The following is a 25,995-nucleotide window of genomic DNA, read 5'->3' as shown; positions in this document are numbered from 1 at the left end:
TGCGCCGATCATCATTCCGCTCAGGGACAAGAGAGAAAATGATACACAAACACACGCCTATGCACACACAGATGGCTTCAATTGTGAGGGATAGATGCTTGTGGAGATTAAAAAACATTTAGAGTAGCACAGTATGTGGCGAAAAAAAAAAGGCTCAATAGTGTCTGATGTTGAAACATGATATGATATAAAAGAAACTTTCAATTCATGTTAAATAAGAAAAGTGAGCCATATCATGTAATCAAAATAAAAATGAAAGGCTTTTTAGTCCAAACTGAGCAGTGTAGTCTTTGGCTCTCAGTGTTTGTCTCCTGGATGTTGCGTGCTTGTTTGCCCAACACAGACATCTTTAGCTCGAAGCATCCAGTGTCCCTGTGGGATCATTTTGGACTCCGTGCAAGAGAAACTGAGAAAGACAGAATCAGTGGAAGAAGCGGTGACATCTTCAGCAGAATTATGTCCTTCTCTTCCATTGTTCCCTCTTTGTGTGTTCAGCAGTTGCTTGCAGACTTGACAGAGTTGCTGAGATGGCAGTGAAAGAGAAGCCTTATCACATTAGAATTACAATGCTTTGATGTTTCAGAAGCACAAAGCTTAATGGGTTTCCTGCATTCCCCTTCACTTTACATGATCGACTTCACGCTTTCAATGACTGTCCCTGGTTTTCTTTAGACAAGTGTTGATTAAATACAAATTATCTGAGAATGTGGTTGCCTCCAAACACTCAATTTACTGCTGTAGGAAAGCCTACCCACTTTCAACTCCACATCCAATTGAACAGAGCTGTCCCATGATGAGGTACCAGTACACCTTTTGTATGACATAAATCTGCTGTTACAATCCCCAGTCGCTCACCTCGAAGTAGCTCATTTATGACCAGCCAATCTCAAATCAACAGCAAAGCCTAATGTCAACAGTAATTCTTCTGGAAGAATTTGCACGTTTGTGATGACGGATAGTGCAACTGGTCAAAAACAGAAAATCAAGATGGAAAAGAAATGAAAAAGCAGCACAATTAAGATCTATATGTTATCACATTTTGTAGCTTTGTTATTAGTTATATTGACAGGTTGGGTCACTGTTTGTGACTTAAACTTAGCTATTGGTGCAGATGAAAGTTGCACTTTAATTGTGAATTGTTATTAATGTAATGGTAAAAACTCTAATTAAATAATCAGTATTGTAACAATGACGAGGTATTATTGAAAACACTTTAACAAGATTTGATTGCACACTGTTTAATCTTGTTGGATAGGAAAAAGAGATTTATGTTTAACCTATTAAATCATGTGTTAAGAGTTTGAAGGACACAATGAAATACCAGTCAAAATGAAGCTGAAACGAAATGAGATAAAGATGCATTTAATAAGAAAATGGAAAAACAACAAGGATAAGTGGAAAAAAAGGACATATTAGGAAATAATACACAAAGAGAAGAGAGAAGAAACACTCGCGTGACAAGTGTCCTCATCACGGACTGGAAGACGGTATTACTGCCCTTCAGCATGCCTCCAGGCTTTAGCTCAGTTGGCTGGTACGGTCATGTGGAGAGTTAGGATTTCATCCTCTACTACATGCGAGGAGGGAACGAGAAGAAATGCGGAGGCAAGGAGGAGAACAGGCGCCTTGTTAGATACTGAGTGTGAGGGAATAAGAAGTGGATATGAGAAGGGAAAGGCAGAATAGAAGTACAAAATCAAGGACAATCATTGAAGAGTTTAAAGGGTGGGGTTCAGTAGGAAGAAAACAGGAAGAAAATAGAAAAGAAATGGAAGGAACATGAGGGATGGATTAAGGAGAGCCCCAGGTGGAATAGGAAGTAAAGTTGCCAGCTCTCCCTCTGGCATATGTCCTTGCCTGCGGGAGCACCTAAGGACCAGGGAGAGGGCAGCTGGTCTTTAGCCACGTCCAGGCCAGGACATGCCAACAAAAGCACAGCCATGCCAACGTTTGGCACCCCGTGCCAGCAAATGTCCTTGTGCGTAGAAACCCACGTCAAGCTAACTCTCTAAGGAATCTCTGAGAATAAAAGGCAGGGGTGTTGCAGTCTGCCTTCTGTTTATCCATTGCTCTTTCTTCCGCTTAGTTTTGTCTTTGCAGCAGCTATTGGTAGTTGTGTTTCTGTAAAAAGTGGCCAGAGTCATGCCAAAATTAGTCACATGTTCAAGACTAAAAAGCTGACTATAAGGGGACTCCGGATAGCCTAGCAGTTATGTTGCGTGCCCCATGTACGGAGGCTAAGATCTTCGTCACAGTTGCCATGGGTTGGAATCCGAGCTTGCCCCTTTGCTGCATGTCATCCCCGACTCTCTCATTCCAACAGTTCCCGTCTCACTTCAGCTGTACGTTCTAATAAAGACAAAAAGGCCCCAAAGATAACTTTAAATAAATCTGACTATAAGAAGGCTTTATCTGAATGAGGTAGCACAAATCAAATCGCTGTAGCTCACTCTTGTTTTATTTTAAAAACCTATTTTTTCCTTTGAAACCTTCATTTGTCTATAAACATCAAACGCCTTTTACAGCATAGAAATACATTAAGATAATAATAATAATAATTTATCCTTTATTAATCCCACAAGGGGAAATTCAGTTTTCCACTCTGTCTAATGAACATGCTACACAAACATAGGCTGAAATACACACACATGCACAAACAGGATCCTATGGACATGCATTAATGGAGAGGTCTCACAGTGAGGGGGATGCCCACAGAGAGCACTCCAGAGCAGTTTTGGGGTTTGGTGCCTTGCTCAAGGGCACCTCGGCAGTGTTCAGGAAGTGGACTGGCACCTCTCCAGCTATCAGACCAATTCCCGGACCTGGACTTGAACAGGCGACCATCCGATTCCCAACCCAAGTCCCTACAGACTGAGCTACTGCCACCCATCTAAGATCTATTTTCCCTTAGCGCTGCGGCTGTCTTCCTTTATAAAGAGGGAGACATACAAAGCCAAAGATAGACAGACAGAGAATGGTGAGCACATAATGGCACTCACAGTTACATGTTTCATGTCGTTCCAAATCAAATATTTCGTAAACACATATTAGCTTTATGTGAATTTTGGCCATAATAGTGCTTGAACTCCAAACTTCTTGGTAAACAAGCTGAATTACTGACTAAAGTAGGCCGAGTAAGGATGATGTTGTGAAGAAATCTGAAATTTGTCTCATATTTTGATTGTGAATAGCTGAATCACTTTGAAGTTATTCAATGGAAAAGAATGTTTAGTATTTTGTGTTTTGTAAGCAGACATCCGCTTTTCATCGTTGTAATGTATGGACTGTTTGATCTATGCTTCAATGTATGGTTTTCACACGTTCATTTGTCCTAAGTTATTAAGTTGTGTCTTTTCTGTCGCTGAGAGTCTATTCACACAAACACTTACAGTGTAGATGAGGCCATTTCTTCCATCCCGTCATTAGCTAATGACAGCCAGTGTCTTCCTGATGAAATCACTGGTCATTAGGAAAAGGCATTAATTCTGTTATTTACCGCAAACTCTGTATAAAGTATTTATACGCCCGTCTGTGTCTGAGACACACAGCTGAACATTAACCAGATATGTCCAATTACTAGGAAAACATGGGCCACTGGTCTGATTGGGTTTGAATGATTAATGAGATTTTTAGCCGACTTTCTCTCTACCCTCTCAGCTGGAACCCTGTTGAGCAGCCACAGCTGAAGGGGCATTTGAAACAAGTCACAGAGTTTAATAATGAATATTCTCTGTACTTTTAAGAAATTGGGGGTTTTCAATATGTTGATCTGTTTTAGCCATCACTGAAAACACAAACATATCTCACTTAAAAGTTAAATTTAATAAAAGATTAAGTGAAACCAAACACAGAAAAGGAAAACTTAGCATTATGAATCTCAATCAAGTCAAGTCAGATTAAAATGTTACCTTAAATGACAAATCACAAGTTAGAGCAGAATTACTTTACGAGCTGTACAGCATGTTGCTTGCTAGAAAAAAACACATTAGGGAAATATATGGGAATGTAAGGCAAATAGATATCAGTCGAGCTTTCTGTCCTCACTGAATGGACATATATTGTAGCCTTTGTCAGGACACATTAAAAGATTTTATGAGCAGCCTCTATCAAACCTTGTTAGCAGGTGGACAGGAAAGCCATTAGATGGGGAATGTGACCGCACCAATTCCAACAAGCCATTAATGTGATTAACTGCACTGTTAATATACAATATTTCCCAACCCATTTCCGCAAGTGCTGAGTGAAGAAAACAACAACAACAACAATCACAAAGTGAAATTCAGCGTGTTGAAATGTTCAACGTGTTGAAATGTTCAACGTGTTGAAATGTCAAGCTATTCTTTTAAATCTCGTCTTGGTTGGAGGCTTTTTCAGACGCAGAAAAGAAGCCCTGCAGTCAATCTTTTTTTATGGGCAAATAGCAGAGAGTGAATACTTCTGCTTAAGAAAAAGTCAGAAGCATTACTGTATATTTACTGTTCAGTAGTCATGCACTGTTTTATGTGTGTTCGAGAGGGTAACTGGATAGCTGTGGTATCAGGAGTACTGTTGGCACAATATAGGAAGTACCCACAGGGACTAGCTTTTGGCTCTGTACCCCAAATGTGAATATTCATTGTGTTTCTTTGCTTATATGAGAGTAAACTAAACATCTCTGGGATTTGTAGATTCATCAATGGGTTAGGGTTATTTCGTTAGAATGAGCATCTTTCTTATCAGCTCATCTTAAATCAAGCTAAAATCAGTTCTATAGTGTGTGATTGTGTGAAGAGGCATGTTATAATCACTGAAGGATATGTTCTTGATTGCTTGTATTTCTGAGTTAATTCATAATTTAAAGAGAGTGTGAGTAAAAGGATTGAAGCTGGGGGAATACTAATAGATAACAACTGGTGACAAATGAAAAGGAAAACTGAGTAAGACTGGAGGACATGTGTGAAGTGAGATGAGTGAAAAATCCTATCAGAGAATCCGAGCCAAAGAGTAAGAATCCCCAAGTGACAGAGAGAGCGAGAGCACCCTCTCCTTTTCCCACAAGTCCCTTCTTCAGAGTGTGCTTTGCACAGAGTTGCCATGGCAACCTGAGTCTTTCCGCAAGCTGACCACACATTTACTCACACGCTCGCACATACAGTACAACAAGTGTGCATGCAATTGCACACATACACTGTAGCACCTGGACTGAGGAGTGCACAAGTTTCAAACACACACATAGACATCTGAATAATCTACAGTGGAATGCTCCAATCTGAGCTCATATTAAACATGAGAGGGAGAGGAACTGCTTCTCTCACATCAAATGCTGGGTAACATTTCACTGCTTCTTGGAGTAAACACATTGATCCATCATCAGCAAATGTTATCAACTCTGATAAGTGAGGAAAAAACATTCTTTGGTTTTAGTTTTCTGACAGTCAATATCATTTTATTCTTTGTTTTCTTTGGTAGTAGATTGAATATATTTCAGGTTTTTTTCACTCTGAGTCCAGAAAATCAAAATGACACTTTTGGCTTTGGGATATTTTTATAGATTTGAATGTTTTTTGTATTGCTTTTTCAATGAAAATATCTCTGCAATAAAATTGATCAGTATTATTCAATGTAAAAAAAAAAGAAAGATGCTCTGTCTATCAATCCCACACAATCAATGTAGTCATGCAGAAACCTCTTGACTGAGATGTTTACTGAACGGGGAGGAAAATACGGTTCTAAATGTACAATTACAGATTGCAATGGGTTGAGCCGTATGCCTGAAATAAGAACATCCCAATCTGATTCCATCTATCTCATCTCCTACCCTCCCACACACAGCAACCCTTTCACCTGCTAGCTGGTTAATTATCGCTGGTGGCTATTTCAAGCCTTTCACTGGACGCACTGCAGCGAAGAAAAGAGGATTTTATAGATTGAATAGATCACGGAACAAACAATATAGACTAAAGACATAATGGACCGTTTGTTCCTAAAATATGTCACGCTAAAGACATGAGCTTATTCATAACAGGGTTGTCTTTATTCTAAGGAAGATATAATATGCTGTAAGTATGGGTGAAAAAAAAACCTGCTTTAAATGATCAAACTCTATAAGGAGAAATTGTGTAAAAACAGCCCGAGTTGGAACAAAAGTACACTATTGTATTGCTGCTAATTGTTGGCTGAAAATAGAGTCCTTCATCCAAAAATGTCTTCCTCTGTTTCTCTCAAGCCCCCAGATAAGGAAGGCGGTCTGCCGAAACAGGTGGGCAACAAGACAGAATGCGGCCTGCTGGGATTGGTACTGGACCTGAAGCGGGATTACCAGCCAATAAGAAACCAGATCCCCGAGGAAAAACTTTACAAAGTCTACACCTTCAACTCCGTCAGGAAGTCCATGAGCACTGTCACCAAATTATCAGACGGCAGCTTCCGCATGTACAGCAAGGGAGCCTCGGAGATTGTCCTCAAAAAGTGAGTCTGGTTTTGTAATTAAAATGTGATTATTTATATAACAGTAGTACAACATAACCTTGCACAGTGTTATGGGATTACCAAGTGATGAACTTAAACCATGTGTAAAGCCAATCCATTTTAGGTGCATCACATTCTTTGGTGTATAACATGTTGTACATTCTCTTTTTTCATATATAGGTTTATTTTGGGGCTTTTATGCCTTTATTTAGAGATAGGATAGTGGATTAAGTTTGAAAATTGGGGAGAGAGAGAGAGAGTGGGGAATGACATGTGGGAAATGTGCCACAGGTCTGACTCAAAAGCCTGGCCACCCATCTGGAGGACCACAGCCTCCGTACATGGGGCGTGCTCGCCAACCACTAGGCTACCGGCGCCCCCGACTTGTTGAAAATTCTCAATGCAGTGAGAGTGGTCTGATTTTCCACTTCAAGGTCACACTGTTGTGACATTAAATGAAGAAAACAGAAAAGAAATGAGCAAGTCTAAGAAAAACGTCAGGCAGTTATAAACTTTCTTTCCACCCTTTTATGGAAAAAGTTCAAATTCACTTTTGACAATGAATGACATTTGATAGTTTCTGTATCCTCTGGGAGACAGAGATTTTACAGGCTGTGGGGAAGAGGGGCAATAAGTGGGTGCACCATCATGAGAAACACTGAAGGGAGGGTTAGCTCAAGTACTCTGGTCATGTGATGTCATGCCAACACTCAGATACAAACAATCATTAGTATCTCAAATGGTAGCATGTTGTGCCAAAGAAACTCACCATGAACTTTTAGACTTTATTAGAGTTTGGGGGATTTTGTTTTGAAAATAGTTTAAAGGAGTATATTATAGTTCTTGTTGAAAAATGATTAATAAGATTTCCACAACTTTGACAATCAGAATCAGATTTGTTTCTTTAATTCCACAATTTCCCAGTTTGGGATCAATAAAGTAATTCTATTCTATTCTATTCTAATTGTCAAGTATATTTACACATACAAGGAGTTTGATTGGGTTCTTTTTAGCAAAGGACTAAAGCTAAAATAATGAGAAGGTCTAAAACAGCAGTGCTCCTGCTGACAGGGCACTGAGGGTACTGGCCAGATAGGGATATAAAACAGATACAGTATATGTGTTTTGTGGCTTTATACTAAAGCTAAAAGAAGCTGTGAAATATTTATTACTCTTCATTTTACTCCTAAATATAATTATTGGTTATTTTAACCAGTGATGGACGTCCGTCAACATTTTTCAGAAGTACATGAATTAAAAATACCCTGACCACAACACTCTCCCCTGGATTGCAGATGCAGCCATATCCTGAACGAAGTGGGTGAGCCGAGGGTCTTCCGTCCACGGGACAAGGACGAGATGGTGAAGAAGGTGATCGAGCCCATGGCATGTGATGGCCTGAGGACCATCTGTGTGGGGTACCGTGACTTCCCTGGTGATCCTGAACCCAAATGGGATGATGAGAACAGCATCCTCAGTGACCTGACTGCCATCTGCGTGGTTGGAATAGAGGACCCTGTCAGGCCAGAGGTAGGACAGATGTTTTTGGTTTAAGAGAAGGGAATGTTGGCGAAATTGGCAAATTGTGTCTAGACCATACCTTTCACCTGAAGGTTTTATATATTTATGATTTCTCCTCTTTTTTTCAGAATTCTAAATAATGTTTTATAGATCTTTAAGATGTCAAGAACGTCTGCCATGTTACTTGTCTGTACTGACCTGCCAATGAAATCATATATTAACCATCTAGCCACTATCAAACGACTACATTAACCATCTACCCTTAGTTTTCATACCCACATAGTTCTGCACGGTCAGTGACAGTTGACCAGGAGACAACCTAACCTAGGATGATAAACAGATGTAAAAATGACCGCCTGTATGTCGAGACTGTTTGTAGATATTTTGTCTCTTAGTTTCTAGCGTTGAAGATTTCTTCGTTTTTCTAAAGAATATGAACTATTCAAACAGTCAGTGTTTAAAAAAATCCATTTTGTTGGATGTAGATATGGATATACAGTAAATATTACTTATCTTAAAATGTGGAAGAACATGTATTGGGATGATTACAGATTTATGTACACAAGTGACATAAACAAACAGAAATCTATAAGGCATGTTTTTTTATGTTGTTCAATGAAAGAAGTAATGTGGATCCTTAAAGGATGGATTCAGAGCTCTTCATTTACTGTTGCTCAACTGGACAAGCTTGACAAAGAGATACACGGGAAAGTCACTGTGTTTCAGATGTTGAATATTTGAGAGTTTCTGAGGGTCGGGCAATATAGCTTCGACAGGCCAACCGCAGAATATGTACATGACGGACAGATGTATTCACAATGTTGACTATTACCAAAAAGGAAACATGACACGAATAAAGAATAAGTCATTCCAATCTCAACCAGAAAGGAGAACAAAAACATGAGAAGACTTCCTGTCAACATTGCTCTGTTACGTGTCCCTGGCTCTGTCATCCTCGCTGTCGGCTTCAAGAAGCTTCTAATGATAGACGCCCGGCTTCACTCACCCGGCATCGCCATGCTCCTTTGTCCTTTGTTTTGGATAGGAAAGCTTGCGCATTGGATGGACATTATTAAAAGTCTTGTTACTTTGTTACTTTTTGAGCAAGCATTTAATCTCAATCTCATGTAATTAAAAAAATGAAAAGACACAATCCACTGTCCTTTCCCTATTAAAAGAGAGATTAAAAATAAATAAAAAAAACTTTTGATGTAAAAAAAAAACAACAGCTTCAGAAAGTTATGGATGAATCAATAAAAAGAATGATGATTTTGGAGATGTGGTCAGAGTTATACAATGATTAGGTGATGCATTGCTAGATATTAACCCTTTATAAAAGGTGTATTGTTTTATTTCAAGACAGGAAAGTGGATAGAGACAGAAGTCGGGGAGAGAGAGAGAGAGAGAGAGAGAGGGGAATGATATGCAGGAAAGGAACTGCAGGTTAGATTCCAACTCGGGCCGTCCACTTGGAGGACTATAGCATCTGTACATCTGTCATCTTTAACTCACTCTGAAACTCTCCAAATGTTCTATTAATACTGTTTTGGTCTTATAATAGCATTTTACTTCCCTTATTTAACTCTGTTGTGATCTTTTACTATAATTTGATTGAATTACTTTTTACTTACTTCCTATCTTGTTCAACATGTCTTAGCTTATTTTTACTGTAATATATTTTAGTTTAAGGCAAGAAAAAACAACTTATAGACCTTTATTATGCATCAAGTCATTATTTCTCAAGCAGTCAATGAGGACTGCATGCAGCAGGAGGGAGGTATCTGTGTACAGTAGGAAAACTGACCTCACTTGACAACTCTTGTGCAGGTACGGGGAAGCAGGAAGCTAACTGACTACTGCATTATTCAAATTCCCCCTTTCATCTTTTTTTTTTTTCCATCCCCTCCTCATTCTCTAACAAGGTCTCATTCAGCCTGTCCCCATCATGTTGTCTCGTCCCATCCTCTCTCCATACTTGAGTGTCTGACTTATCACCTTTCTCTGGTTGATCTGTTTTTTTTCTCTTACACTTTCTCTTACTTTCTCTCTTACTATGAATCTGTCTCTCTTTCTGTATCTGAAACCAAGTTATGAAAGCAACTGAACAGACCTAGATAAAATACATGAGCGCAGACAAGAACAACTTGTTTTCAACCTGGATTTGCAAATAATCTTTGGAACAGCCAGACCAGCGAGAGAAACCTCTTACATACCACAGTTATAATTGAGGTGTTATATTTAAGCACAGACGTCCTTAAAGGAAAACTGGAAAAAACTCAAGTGAAAAAAATATCTCTGGGGAAAAAAGCAGTTGTTTTTTTTTACAATGTCGCACCATTTAAGATTTAGAAAATTCACACTGTAGGTGATAATAAAGTCTTTCGTCTCTTGTGCACCCAGCTACACAGTTTGCAGCATTTCTCTTCTTATTCATCACAGAAGTCACTTAACATCTGACCTTTTCAGTAAGTGATATAAAAAAGCAGTACGCAGAACACGACTGCAATCCAGTGCCATCTTTCCGGCAAACTTTTTTAAGACCGGCTAATATTGGAGATGAGACTCTCTGCTTGGCTAAAAAGGTCACACTAAGTGGTAAACATGTTTTTAGTCTGCGTATAAGTCTCCAGTTTCTTCCTCCAGAATGCGTTGTTCTTTTAATAACTGGCTGCCATGCCCCCCGGAGAGACAAAAGAGCAGAGATTAAAATGGAAAAAAGAGAAAGAGAAGAGGGAAGGATAAAAGCAGAGAAAGATTGGAAATCAGATTCGTGTCTGACGGATAATGGACAGTAGGAGAAAGAAGACATGTAAGAAGAGAAATGGAGGAAAACGAGAGTGTAACCAGATCCAGGAGGCTTGTTTTTCAGTGTCAACCACTAGACTCCTACCCTCTTCCTCTGTCGAGCCAGATTGTATTTTTAATAAGCCTCCACTCCTCTCCTCCTCACTCCACCTCCTCTTTTGGGTGACCGGTCAACTAGGGCAGTGGGAGTCCAAAAGAGAGGAGAGTTAAACAGACAGCAGGGATGACAGATAGACAGACGGGAAATTGATAGCTTGATAACAATGACTGGGTGCAAGCAGAAGAGTATGTTGAGGATGTAAAAACTTCCTCCGCTTGCTGCAATATTAACTGCAAAAGCTACTTTATTTGTGTCAGGTCATATCACAAACACACAGCTCATGTATGAAGACTGATATTGAGAAAGACTGATGGATAATATTTCTGTCCCTCGTAGAAAGTGTTGGATTGATATTGTCCTCAGTCTGCACGTGTGTGTAAGAGTACAAACATACAACCCTGTGTGTGTTCAAAACGCTCAAAGGTCTGTGATTGCTAAGTGAAAAGTTTGAATTCTTCTACCTTCTCGAGTGTGCGTATTGGTTCATTTCAGGGAGAAAAAGATCAAGTGTAGGCTTGTGTGTATGCCCAAATGTATGCAAGTTACTCCTGCTTTATGTGCACATGTTTGTTTATGTGTGGGTTTGGAGAGCAGTGCTCGCCCACACTGACCTTTGTCAGAGGCAAGAATATGTTTCTGAATTAATACTCTGCTTTTGCTTACTGGTTTCACCACTGATACATCTCTCCATACATTATTCTCCCCCAGTAACTCAACTGAAAGCTAACGCAACTGAGATGTTGTTTTAAATCTCATCATTAGAAAAAATACTCTTCAGATAAGTTAAAACCAGAGTGCAGGCAGATTGTTTATGTGTGTCTTTGCTTTTACAGTATGTGTTTCTCTGTCAAGTAGAGGAGTACTGCTGAATTTCCATGTTCTTTAAGCCTATAAATTGATTTTTTTTTTAAAGTAAAAAAGTATGCCAAAGGGGATGCAACAAGACCATGATCACTCAACTCTGCAGTTCGTCTTAGCTCTTCAGAATTTTAAGAGGTTTTTCAACCCAGTGTAGTAGTCAATGAACCCTCAATATTACTGCTTTGGTTGACTCACTGCTCTCTTATTAACATTGTCTTAAGCTGCAAAGGCAGTTGAACTACCAATCAACAAATAGCCTGCAGACATTTACTGGTGAGCATAGAAGAGCAGTATGCAGCAATGTGATTAGGAAACAAGATCACACATGTTTATATGTAACTATGTGAAATATAACGTAGTTACATATAATTACATTGAAAGTGTAAATAGATAGGGTTCACTTCAGCTTTGCCAAATCAACTTTGAAGGTGATAATATGTCTGTGATGAATTTACTGCTTGTCTAACTTTATGGCTTCATGTGGCCAGAAAGTCAGGTTTTGAATATTTATTATGTGTTTGTGCACCTCTGCATACACTTTATGTCTTTGTTCTTGTATTTGCTGCACATCATTTTACATTTAATGTATTTGTTTATTTATCAGGGGCACATGCCATGAGCATCGCTTCATATGTAAAATACAATGCAGATGCCATGCATGGTGTTCTAGCTATGGCTAACGTGCAACCCCTGTCATGTGTTTTTTCCTCTTTAGGTGCCTGATGCTATTATGAAGTGTCAGCGTGCAGGTATAACTGTGCGCATGGTGACAGGAGACAACATCAACACAGCCAGGGCCATAGCCATCAAGTGTGGTATCATCCACCCCGGAGAGGACTTCCTCTGCATTGATGGGAAAGAGTTCAACAGGAGGATCCGCAATGAGAAAGGAGAGGTACAGTAACTGCTGTCAGGGGGAATTTGCCACAGAGTGAGAGGGGGTCTGAGCACAGGAGACAGAAATATATATTTCTCTGAACCAGAATCAAATTGAGCTTTCTTTTTGTTTCTTTTTGCCTGTGTGTGTGTGTGTGTGTGTGTGTGTGTGTGTGTGTGTGTGTGTGTGTGTGTGTGTGTGTGTGTGTGTGTGTGTGTGTGTGTGTGTGTGTGTGTGTGTGTGTGTGTGTGTGTCCAGGTGGAACAGGAGCGTATTGATAAAGTTTGGCCTAAACTCCGGGTTCTGGCCAGATCTTCACCAACTGACAAACACACTCTAGTCAAAGGTGAACTTGTTGCACTCGTCAACATGCTTTAACACTGATGGACATTAATCTCACCCTTAGTTCAACAGATTTTTAAACAGATTTTTTTTAAATCAATATTATATAGTTATTATTCTATATATATAAAATATATGTCCACTGCTGCATGTGCTGCTTTTGTAATGTATGTATGTGTGTTTGATAGGTATTATTGACAGTACTATGGTGGACCAGAGGCAGGTGGTGGCTGTGACAGGTGATGGAACCAATGATGGACCTGCTCTGAAGAAAGCTGACGTCGGCTTCGCCATGGTGAGCAAACCTCATTTCGTTTTTGTATTTTTTTCTGCCTTACTTGTTCCCTTTTGGGGAGTGATGGCAGTCAACAGCTTCACATATCTTCTTCACCTCTGCAGTATTTAGGGCTTCTTCCAGGCACTCTGCCGCTGGCTGTGTAGATTAGGGGCTCCCCCTTGTGGATTTCTGAGCTTGCACAATTTCTCTGCAGTGCATTTTACCATCCAGGCAACAGAACACTAAAAAAACAAAACAGCACTCAGATGTCTCCCTGTAACACACAGCTTTATGTTGTTTGTTTGTCTTAGTCATTTTTTCTCTGTTTTTCTTGTCCTCACGCATTAATTAAAAATGCTCATCCACAGCAGCATTTCCTTGAAGAATGTATGGCAGTGGGTCCATACCTCTTTCTTGTGATTGCACAGCCATATCAGATGACCATGAACTCCCCTATTGTTGTGTTATGTATGTTATGACCTACATTTTGTCATCCAGTTTTTCCTTTATTTCATTTTACTGTGTTGCTCTAGTTGGTGCTCATAACAGCCATTGTATATTTGTCTTCCCTGATAGATCGATTTTTCTACTGTTGCTCCTTGTAAGGATTCTTCAAAATTCACTTTAATTTTCCTATTCCCGATGGACAGCCTAAAAGCAGATGGTACTGTGTGCTTTACAGCTTGTTAATCCCTTTGAGGAAAACTTATAATATTAAGCTACATACTTAAATTTGACATGCGTCTGCATTGACGCCACCTATTTAGTTCCGAATGGCTCGTTTTATGTGAATTCAAAGTTATGAGTTACAATTTGTATAAATAAGATACATTAGATTATCATAATAGACAAGGAGTTGTGTGTTTACGAACATGTACTCATCCTTGTTATACTCCTACAACTAATATGGATCCTTCTGTCATCAAACCACCAACACACACAGTTTATTTCATCTGTTTTGTTATGATCAATCATCAGAGCTGACTTGTGTCTGCAGGCCAGTTTATCCAGCTGCTGCAGAGTTGTTGAGGATACCATTCATAGTTTCTCTGGGGGAAAAATGAGGATATTGCATTGTGGTACAAAATGTAACGAGAAAATGAAGAAGCCTCAGAGTTCAGTTCCAGAAAACACCAGTCTCGTACTCACTGTCTTTTCCGTCACTCTTTCAGGGAATTGCTGGTACAGATGTGGCCAAGGAGGCGTCTGATATCATTCTGACTGATGACAACTTCAGCAGCATCGTGAAGGCAGTGATGTGGGGCAGGAACGTCTACGACAGCATCTCCAAGTTTCTTCAGTTCCAGCTGACTGTCAATGTTGTGGCCGTCATCGTGGCTTTCACTGGAGCCTGCATCACACAGGTCTGAAGATGATGTGTGTGCGTGTGCGTGTGCGTGTGCGTGCCTGTGCTGATAATTGATCATGTCAGCTTTGTGATTTCTGTTTTTTCACCCCATGAAAAGTTTTATCAATATTTTTAATACATTTTCAACAAACATTTATCAGTGGCTGGTACATCTCTTGGCATGCTATGCCATTCAGATTGTCATATCCTTTTGGAATCACCCGTTCAAAACACACAGTGCTTTAAATGCCTTGAAAACAGGAAGCACTGCATGTGTCAGTCTTCATTGGGATGGCATTGCATAAGTGTAACTGTAGTCTCCTTTGAAATCCAACCTGTTGAACTAAGCATGTGAAGTTGTGTGAAAAGCATCAGTTGGAGTTACTTTACACTCTCGTGTATATTGAAGTTATTGATTCTTAGTTCTTGTGTCTGTTGCGTTCCCCAGGACTCCCCCCTGAAGGCAGTGCAGATGTTGTGGGTGAACCTGATCATGGATACCTTTGCATCTCTGGCCCTTGCGACAGAGCCTCCGACAGAGTCTCTGCTGAAGAGGAAGCCATATGGTCGCAATAAACCTCTTATCTCCAGCACCATGACCAAGAACATCCTCGGACACGGAGTCTATCAGCTCGTTATCATCTTCACACTTCTCTTTGCTGGTACTGCTCCGTGACACCAGGAGTTCAACACTTATATGAGAGAACATGTGGTCAAAGTTGATAGCATCACGCTAACTCTTTGTGTCTTTTCCTGTAGGTGAGCAGATCTTTGATATTGACAGCGGTCGTAATGCTCCTCTGCACTCTCCGCCATCCGAGCACTATACCATCATCTTCAACACCTTTGTCATGATGCAACTTTTTAATGAGATAAATGCCAGAAAAATCCACGGTGAGAGGAATGTATTCGATGGTATCTTCAGGAACCCCATCTTCTGCTCTATTGTTTTTGGCACCTTTTTAATGCAGGTGAGCGGATGGTTATCACTGTCGTGTTATTCGTTTTTATTTGGTTAGTCATTATCGTTCTTTAAATGTGAGATTGAACAATCAGATGTTTGTTTTTTTATTCTCAAGGGAACATCATTTACTTTTCACTCCCAATGTGTCTTTATGACTCGTGTTTGGCTTTGTGCAGATTGTTATTGTGCAGTTTGGAGGAAAGCCATTCAGCTGTCAGCCTCTGGACCTGGAAAAGTGGATGTGGTGTGTTTTCCTTGGGCTAGGAGAGCTCGTCTGGGGACAGGTAACATGCAACCTCATCTGTTTCTCTGTCTTCTATTTTCCCGCTGTGCTTGTTCACATGCTTTTATTTTTTAGTTCACCATGTTTTATTCTTCCTCTGCATATCGCTGCTGTACTGTAAGCTGTCCATCTTTCCTCCTCACCCAGAGCTGTCTCTTCTCTTCTCTTCGTTAAAGGTGATAGCCTCCGTACCTAATGCCAGGTTGCGCTTCCTGCGGAGGGCAGGTCAGTTGACCCGGAAAGATGAGTTACCAGAGGAGGATGTGAATGAAGACAATGAGGAGATTGATCACGCAGAGAGGGAGCTGAGGAGAGGTCAGATCCTCTGGTTCAGAGGACTCAACCGCATTCAAACTCAGGTGAGAACACAGGGACTCGAGTGCAGTCCCCATTCTGCATGCTTTTGCCCACTTTATTCTGCATGAAAAAAATAAATAGATATGAGTATTATGATTTTGTATTAAAACCAACAAACATTAAGCAGTAAAAATACAAAAAGATATTTATATCTTTATATTTATTTTATATGAATCCACCTGTGTTGGCTATTTGTTTGACAGTCTGTTTGTCTTTGCCATATAATCATGTTTCAGAGGAAAGTCACACCATCTTATACATTTCCTGATTACTCTTCATGTTAGTTCATGTTAACCATGTTAAAGTTATTTTTATCTCAAGATGATTTATTCAGGCACAAGAAGACGCTGCTTTCTCTCACTGGACTGATGAGATCACCAGTGTGGACCTGTGGAAGATCAAATGTCAGATCCTCTCTGGGTTAAATTCAACTGAATTGTTCTTACTGTGACCGATACTGCAAACCGTTATCACTGTGATGTTCAAGGCTTTGTTGCCCATGTGTTGGATTGTTTCTATCTCACTGGTTTGTCACTAATGGTTCCGAGTGAATATAGTAAAAATAATATAGTTGACCAGCAACCTTCAGAGGCAGCCAGCTATGTTAAAGAGACACTTTGCATAGTTATAATTGTTTATGATAATTGTATGCTCATTCTAAATGATCAATCTGCACTGATATCATTTCAACAAAGGCTCATACAGGATAATAAAACATTCATTCAGTCTAGAATGAAATATTGAGGAATCATGTGATGCCTGCCTTCTTTCTCACTGACTTAAACTTCTGAGGGTGGCAGTGGCTCAGTCTGTAGGGACTTGGGTTGGGAACCAGAGGGTCACCGGCTCAAGTCCCAGTGCAGACCCAAAATACTGAAATTGTCCTGGTAGCTGGAGAGGTGACAGAACACTTCCTGGCTACCGCTGAGGTGCCCCTGAGCAAGGCACCAAACCCCCCAACCGCCACGGTGAAACTGAAGTTTAGTGCTAATGCCACAAAGCAGGATAGCCTAAAAGGTGGTAATGGTCACATCTTTATACTACACGTTCACTAGTCTGTGTCCAAGAGTCGGATGACAATCACAGATGGTCTTTCCTCTTGTTTCGATTTCCAATATTTTTGGGCCTCTACTTTGAGTTTTTCAAGATCTTTTGCAATTTGGGTGAATTAATCCTTAGAATCATGTTTTTTTTTTCTTGGGGGGGGGGGGGGGGGGGGGGGACCTTTAGCTGTCCACCTTCATCGTGACATGATTGAGACATGTTGTGCTCCCTCTACCACCAAAGTCACCCAGTCAGTCAACCTGTGTCGCCATTCAGTCTGTGTGTCTCTGAGCAGCCATGTGTCCTCTTCTGTCCCGCTCTCCTCCCACAGATTGACGTAGTCAACACCTTCAAGAGTGGCACGTCCTTTCAGGGGGCGGGGGCTCTGAGACGCCAGTCATCTACCACCAGCCAGACCCAGGATGTAACCAATGTTTCTAGTCCTAGTCACGTGTCCTTGTCCAATGCCCTTTCCTCTCCTACAAGCACTACTGCTGCTACTGCTCCTCCCACTACTGGCCGTGAGTCAGAACTCTGTCAGTCTGCTATTCTGCTCTCTTTTCTCCAGGGGTGCCATCGTAACCACATTTTATGCAAATTGTTTGGCATATTTTTTCTTAAATGTCTGCCTTTTTGTGGATGGCATCTCTGAAGATTTTGTTTTTATTTGTTCTTCCTTCTTGCTTTCTGCTTTTTTCATTTCCTCTCTTTCTTCTGTCTTTTTGCTGTTCATACTGGATTTCAAATTCATCTTGATATCTCCTCCCATGCTTGGGTGTACTGTCCTCTCATTGGTGAATGTGTGTTTGTTTCCTCAGAGTGCTAGGAGCGCAGGACTAAGGGTGATACCCACGGCGTGACATTTCAGGTTGTGAGTTTGTCTCCCTCTGCTCATCTCCCTCATCCATTCTCCCATCTACCAACCCCCCACCCCCCCCCCCCCCCCACCCCCGCCCCATTTTTATGTCTTGACAGACATAGATGTGAACTAATGTCAAACAACTCACCAAGGGACTGGGTAAACATTCAAGTATAAGTTGCCATGTTGTCTTATTACACCTGTGAATTTGCTAATCGTTTGAATTGAGCTGAAGAAAATCTGCCTGATATTTCATGTACTGTCCAGCTGACACATCATCTGCAATGACAGCAAAACATAAAGGAATCTACAGTGTGTGTGTGGCACATGACGGCCACACAGCAGGATTTCTAAATGTTCTTAAAAGTGGGTCTTCTAAAATCCAAACACAAGAGGGGGAACCTCCATCTTTTCTGTCTTTCTTTCCCCTTAGCACTCATCGATAGACAAACACAACACACAGACTACCTGTAATCTCTCTTTATCTGTTAGAAGATCAGATGTTAAACTCTGCCGTGGGTTTGTGCACAAGAATGGGTGGGACGGGAGAACCCCCTGTAAAAGCAGTACACTGCGCTGATAATCCATCCCGTCTTGTCGCTTCATTCTGTCGGTGTAATTGACTGTCATGTTGCCATAGTTACGGACATAGATCCTCTGCAGCACCACCGAAGTAAACTACACCCCCCACCCCTTTTTCTGACACCCCATCAGTGTTACTTGTCAGACATCCTGTCACATGCACTCATCCAGACAGGCTCCTCTTATGATTTTCTTTATCTGTTTTGTCTCCTTATACCTCGCTCTGCCACACTAACTACTGCAGCATCATTTACAGTCTGAATCGTACAGTAGGATGAGGGTACATAAGATCATATCTCTGAGGCTTTTTCTGCACTGGGTACCTTTCATACAATTCTAGTTTATTAGCAAAATAATGAACAGGAGTGCATGGCTAATATTTATTTATACTATATAGCAGGAGGGCAAAGTAACACTTCCCTATCTTTATTTTTGAATTAGGTTGATAACATGCATTTTTTATGTGATCTATCAACCAAAAACATGACATGCATTCTGAACAGTTTGGTTTTCATATCTTCAAAAATTACATATAAAAGAAAAATTTGATTTTTTGATTGTGCATAACAAAAAATGTTCACTGGTCCTCTTAAGGATTTTAGAGTCAGGATTAGTATTTTCCTCTAAGATTTTCAGTTTATTAAATGTCCAGTGGGCTGAAATGATGTAATGTCCTGTAAGCATTATTTAGTATTTCCTTGGCTGTCAAATTTTTGAAGTAGATGGAGTAGAATTCAGTTGTATTGTCAATGCTTAACAGATGGTGGTTATAACTCATATCATGTATAGGTGCAAGGTTATCAAAAAAGCCATACAGAAAAAGAAAGTAAGCTGACACATTTACTGTGTGCAACAAACATTTTAATAATCACAAGTGTTTGTTGCATAGAGGAAATGTGCACCCTTCCTGTCTTTGCTTTATTATGATCATACATGCAAACATTGTTCATATAATCCAAAAATAAAAGGAATCAAATACACAGATATTTTAGTCCTTCTCAAAGGTTCACGTTGTGTTTTTTTGGCCTATACTTGAGTGTTTACTTAGAGGTGCATGGAGTTGACAAGTGCTTTGACCTTCAGACCTCTGACAGTGAACGTATTATTTTCCTCATTCACATCCATGTGTTTTGTGTGCGCAGTCCTTGTGCCGGTGTCCACCTCTCACTGTCCCGTTGTCTTGTTGCATGTAGTTTGTGTTGACCTCTTGTTTACTTCCTGTGTGTATAATATATTTAACCCTGCTGTGTTTGCTCGTTGTCTAAAATGCCACAGCTTCTTTTTTATTTTTTTTGTGAATGTGTTGTTCTGTGAGTTTTTTAAACTGCAATGCTTGTGTTGAACCAACCTCCTCATGCAGGCTTGAGTTTGACTCTCCATCGCCCCGTTTGGGACCCATGCTTAATCCCACCCTGTGCTTTACTTGTGTGTTTGTGTGTCCCATCCAGAGTCTGTGTGGATATTTTCCCAGACAGTGCTCTGGCACCTCCAAAAGTTGTTAAAGCACCTGATTGGATCTCTTAGATCTAACCTCCTTCCTTTTTTTACTGACCTCGTCCACAAGATTTCTTCAAACTTGCATGTGATATTCTCCTTTAATTTTGTTCTGTGAGCATTCCATTTATTAACGTAGCTTGTTTCTAGGTATACAGCAACATTGGACTAAAGCGTATACTTATAACGAGCGTTTTTGTTGCTTTGTTTTTCTGGAAATGTATGATTTTTTTGTTTTAATTTTTTATGATTGTGTTCCTCACTGCTTTTCTTAGTGCACGCCAAAAGTGAGTGACTTGTGAACCCGTAGTCATCTTGTGAAAGCAGAACACAGACTGCAGATACTACTTTACCTTCTTCTCACCTCTTTGTCCTCGACTGAAAGTTTCTCTCCTTCCCCTCTGTCCTTCTCTCTCTCTCCTCTCATCCTGAGGGTCCCTCCAGCCCTTACATTTGTTCTCTTGTATTACCTCTCACGATGAATTTTTTTCTTTCTCCTCTCTGTTGCGACAGATCCGCGTTGTGAATGCATTCCGTAGCTCCCTCTATGAAGGCCTGGAAAAACCAGACTCCAGATCATCCATCCACAACTTCATGACACACCCAGAGTTTAGGATAGAAGACTCCACGCCCAACATCCCCCTCATCGACGACACAGACGACGATTCTGCTCGGAGGAGGAGGAAGTACTCCAGCCAGCCCTCGTCCCCCAACAAGAATAACAACGCCATCGACAGTGGCATCAATCTCACCATTGACACCAGTAAATCAGCCGCTTCCTCCAGCCCCACCAGCCCTCTTCACAGCCTGGAGACAAGCCTCTAACCCTGATCCTAACCTCAGCTCTAACCTCTAATTTCATATCCCCGCAGTCAGGGGGTATCTCCTCCAATTGCTCCAGATATTTAACTGCAACCTTTCACCTTGTCACACTAAGTTTCACCGAGTCCTGCTCAATTCTCATCTTCCAGTCCCCCTCCCTAAAAAAAGCCCATTTATTTCCTACACAGGACCGGCCCTGTGGCAACATCTTCATCTGTCACCTTAATCTTGAGCTCTTACAGCTCTATGCTCCTCTCAAAAGAGAAAATCTAAAGTAATACAGCAAGGTGAAAAGAAAAACGAACAACATACAATCAAAAAAGCGCAACAAAGCCACAAAACCTACACAGCCATCCTGCTTTTGTGGTTGTATGTGTACAGTGGCGCCGGTGGTGGTGTGTATGATCATATGCGTGTTAGCATGTACTGAATAAGCGTGCCGCTGACTGCACATATGTATGAACCGTGTCGTTAGTGGCACCTGGAGGAGGAGGACGATGAGGAGGGAGACACAGCTGAGGAGTTAAAAATCACAAAACAGGACAGACTCCGCTTACGCTCCCTCTCCTCAACAATAACGTTGTCAATACTGATAATAGTTTAATCAAATTGAAAACATTGTTATTATTCTGATTCTCATTCTGATTATTATTGTTCTTATTATTGTTGCTCCTGCATGAATGTACATTACCCAAGTTTTCTTTCAAAGGGTTTTGATTTTATTGGAGTTCTTCTGTTTGATGGGCTAGGCTTTGCGGCGGACTTCTATTTTAAAGACGGCTTATCTGAGTTCTTGGCCCTGCAAAGTTCCTTCTTCTGTGTGGCATGAACATGTACCCAACTGTAAAGATTTCTTTCATCCATAAACATAAATGTGTAACGAAACGGTAGGGCTCAACCTGCACAGTAGTTTTGCACCTTTCAGAAAAAGAGGAACGCAAAATAATATTGATGATGATAGCATTTATGGGATATATTCTATAAATATAAATACATATAAATATATTTAGAAAGAGTTTATCTTTGTTTGTTGGCATGTTGCCTTGTTCCTGCTTCAATGGCTCAAAAATACTTTTGACTTATTTATGTCTTAAAGAGAATGTAATTTGTTTACAACCTCGTAGAGATCAACTTCCTGGTTTGTAGAAGGAGAGAGAGGCGGAGCTGGAGCGCAGAAGGACCAGAGCTGTGTTAGTGTGTTATTACTGAAAAACAATGTGCTGGAATCTGCCTGCTATCTTTTCAATATTGTAGATATTTTTAGAGGATTGACGGACATAAAGAAACCAAAATATAATGGGAAACGTAGTAAATGTGGAATCTTAGTATTATGCTACATGATTGTTGGGATCAAGGTGGAGTGGCTTGCCTTTTCTAAGCGGGGGGCCTCCTTTATGTGACAGAGGGGGGATATTTAATTCTTTTATCACCTTTTTTATTATTTTATTGTGGGGTTTTTTTCTGTGCTTTTGCGCTGGCCTAGGGTCAGAGCTTGAGTCAGAGGCTGAGATAAGTACTCTAGATAAACCTGCTTGTTCTAAGGACTTAAGGTTTTAAAATATGTGTGACCATCAAAAAGGCTGCAATCGAGTCATATAAGAAATCTGCAAAGTTATATTTCGCTCATTTGTGCCGCACGGGAATCAGAAGTTTTGTTTCTGTTTTGAAAGATATTGTGTTTTTATTTTTATTTAAGTTGATTTTCTTTGTTTCTTGAAAGGAATATCTTTTTTTTCCTCTAGCAGAGGGACACACACGCAGCCCCACAGAGCTGCTGGCATTTTTAACACCTAAAAAAAAAAAAAAGGAAAAACTGACAAAAAAAAAAACAAAACAAATCACAAAAATGGAATGTTGCTTTGAATCTTTTTCTATATATCTAAAAAAAAAAAAGAAGATCCTTTTCTGCACTATCCGGTTATGAATGAACATTTCTGTGGTGTAATTCTAGATGTGCTTTTGTGTGTTTTAACCAAGCTTGTCTTCCTGCCGTCACAGAATATACAGTAATCTAGCATCTCAACTGTACTCACTAGTTGTAAACTATTTATTGTGCTTTGACCAATCAGACATGACCAGAGAGAAGTTCCATACAGAAGGCACATTAACCCTGTCTTATTGCACTCAGAAGGACAAGGCCACTGAACTATTGTTATTTCTATTACTAACCCAAGTCATTGGCAAGCATTACGGGAAAGGCTCATTATGCAACTTGAAAAAAATTGATGGTTTTTCTACTTTAAAAAAAAAAAAACAGTCCTATACACTACTACAGTATATACAATCATTTATCCCAGCACCTTTTTTTCTTTTTGATATCCTACTCCTCTGTCATCTCCCAGTCGATCCGTCCATCTGGAGAGGGTGCACAAGCTTTACCAGTTAGCTCAGGCGTGTTGAAAAAGTCACTTGATCCATTTGAATAAAATATGTCGTATTTAGGTTGAACTACAACAGTCTGGATTCTGATATTCTCCTAAGAAGCTGTTGGTTTATTTTGGTTCCTTTTCAACATTTTCAACTTGAGAAAGTATTTGTTTATTTGTCTGTACTAAATGAAAACAATAAACACAACAGAAAATACAACAGCAACAACATCATTTTCAATAGAAACACACACACACTCACAAACAAAAAAAGACTTAAGCCAACATTCTCCGACCACTTTTTCATCCGAGAGGACATTCAGCTTTAAGAGGATGCAAAGACCACGATTGAAAAATAATCTTTGTAAATACAGCAATGAGTCCACTGAGGACAGTAACAACGCGGACTGATGTGAAAACAGGAACTCTTCCTGACTACATCTCCCATCAAGCACCACAACAAGTCATACTGCCAAGACAGCTGTTTGGCTGTATGTAATCTGTCACCGCTCCTGTCAGAAACACTTTCAAACATCGTGTGATTACATCCAATGATAACACGTGTTGTAGAAACCAATAATTATGTTGAAGATGACACCGACAATGACGATGATGATGATGATGATGATGATGATGATGATGATGATGATGATGATGATGATAATGATGATATCAATGATACTTCTTGCAATATACTCTCACCTGCCTCGATGTACTGTATTTAGCAGCATGCAGTTTGTGGAACAAAGAAAAAGAGAAATGCCAACAGATAACTTTTTGGCATACTTAGCCATTTATGGGTAAGTGATTTAAGTGTTCATCTTGTTTTTATGAATTTTTTTTTATCTATACAATAATTGTAAATAAAGAACTCAATGTCTTTTGTTCATTTAATACTATGCAAAAAGTCATGCTTTTCTGATTGTTGCCCACCCTTAATCCTAGAGTGTGTTGCTGGAATGTTTGTGGTCTCAAAAGTCAGTGAAAACAATGTGATGTAAAATATTTTCTAGCTTGAGGACAAAGTTAAATGATGATGAAAATTCTTATTATTATGATACGGTGAGGAGGAGGAGGAGGAGGAGGATGGTAACGGTGGTGACAGTGATGATGATGATGATGACGATGATGATGATAATGATGACCTGTGACTCTTGCTGCTTGACTGTCCCATTTACCACACTCCTGACAGGAGCGCAAGTGAAAAGAAAAATACAATAAAAACAAAAAAACGCAAAAAGCACTAAATAAATCTCCCAGAGCAGCATGACCCAGCATGGTGTGTCCTGGCCCCGTGTGACATGTCCTGTTCTGATTTGTTGTGCTTCACCTTTCAGTGTCCGCTTTGACTTTGAGTGTTTTCCATCGTCATTGATTTGTTGCAAAGGTTTGGCTTCTACAAATGTTCCAAGTCTTACTGTAAAACTGTACCAGTGGGTCCATTGTTTTCATCTTATGTCTCCTTAAAAGGACTATACAGGAGTATTGAATTAAGTAGGACCATGACCTCTTTGGAAAATGTCGTGGTGATACATCATATTGTTGCACTATAAAAGCAAAGTGGTGATTAACTTAGATTAGATTACCATCTACAGAATTCATGTACGCATGGCCAAAAAAGAAACAGAGGGGGGAAAAAATTGAAACTTTTTGTAAAAGGACCAGATTCCTTCTATGCTTTGTTGCTAAACTTTTCACAACACCTTAAATATGCTATATATATACACACAGTTATTTGGGTTATTCTCAGCTTTGTTTCTTTCATACTGACTGTTTCTAGTCTTATAATCGTACTAATAGTGTGTGAATCTTTCCTCTGAAGTTATTATATTGCACAACATGCTTCTCCTACACTGATCCTTCTTTGAAAATTTCTCACAATTTTAGAGCTGTTGACAGTTTGAATACATAAACATGGCTGCTGCTGCTTCTTCTTCTTCCATCACTTAAATTTGCTGATGCCTGCAGCATGCTAAAGTAGGATCGAGCCAGTCCGCCTCTGATGTGATCGGGGAGCTGGTGCCTAAAGAACATCTTAGCATCAACTTAATCTTTCGATTAAGTTTCAAATAGGGCTTTGACTGCTACGATATGATTTAAGATTCTTGAAGTAGAAAAGCATCAGCAAATCTGCTGATTGTGTCCATGTCTCCCAAAAATGATGACATGCCTAGACTGTTTACCAACGAGAGATGAATGGCTATCAAACGTTCCTCTTCCGCCTGAAATATGTGATTTCTGCAAATACATGTGAGGGAGAGACTGAGCTTTTTTAGTGGAAAGGTCATTGAAGACAATGTAAATATCTCTGTCCACTGGAGGGCAGTATTTTATCAGGGATATCATTCAATTGTGAACATCCATGAAAACTGTTGAAACACATCACTGTTAAGTGTCTGTTTAGATTGATGGTCTTTCATGTAATGTCAAGATTTAGTCTTTTCATTTTGAAATGAAATGCATCATCTTTCATCTAATAGTTTTATCATTTTAAGATCGTTGGATTTCTCTTTAACCTAAACACGTTTTGTACAAGTCAAGAAGATGCAACACCCTCGATCACTGCTTGTGCTCTACCCATACATGCTTCTCTGAGGTTGTTATTAAGAATTAGTTTGTTTTTTCATTTAAAGAGGTTAATGGAAA

The 25,995-nt window shown here is 39.9% G+C and overlaps 1 protein-coding gene across 19 annotated transcripts in view; it reads left to right on the top strand.

Moving 5' to 3' along the window:
* The window catches only part of atp2b2 (ATPase plasma membrane Ca2+ transporting 2), a 127,722-nt gene extending 103,076 nt beyond the window's left edge, over positions 1-24,646 (top strand). For 13 of the 19 annotated variants that reach the window (XM_061043171.1, XM_061043168.1, XM_061043165.1 and 10 more), the window contains 11 exons: positions 6,206-6,447; positions 7,743-7,977; positions 12,450-12,629; positions 12,870-12,957; positions 13,142-13,248; positions 14,403-14,594; positions 15,027-15,240; positions 15,338-15,549; positions 15,719-15,826; positions 16,002-16,184; positions 20,675-24,646. In XM_061043171.1, coding sequence (XP_060899154.1) covers positions 6,206-6,447; positions 7,743-7,977; positions 12,450-12,629; positions 12,870-12,957; positions 13,142-13,248; positions 14,403-14,594; positions 15,027-15,240; positions 15,338-15,549; positions 15,719-15,826; positions 16,002-16,184; positions 20,675-20,986 — 2,073 coding nt within the window. In that variant the 3' untranslated portion in view covers positions 20,987-24,646. Of the gene's footprint in view, positions 1-6,205; positions 6,448-7,742; positions 7,978-12,449; positions 12,630-12,869; positions 12,958-13,141; positions 13,249-14,402; positions 14,595-15,026; positions 15,241-15,337; positions 15,550-15,718; positions 15,827-16,001; positions 16,185-17,557; positions 17,748-18,044; positions 18,101-20,674 lie in introns of those variants that run through there. The other 6 variants (XM_061043182.1, XM_061043178.1, XM_061043181.1 and 3 more) reach the window with 5 other exon arrangements.
* The last annotated feature ends 1,349 nt before the right edge of the window (positions 24,647-25,995 follow it).

Source organism: Labrus mixtus, chromosome 7, assembly GCF_963584025.1.
Source record: "Labrus mixtus chromosome 7, fLabMix1.1, whole genome shotgun sequence".
Classification (NCBI taxonomy): Eukaryota; Metazoa; Chordata; class Actinopteri; order Labriformes; family Labridae; genus Labrus; species Labrus mixtus.
This window is presented reverse-complemented; position numbering and strand designations above follow the sequence as displayed.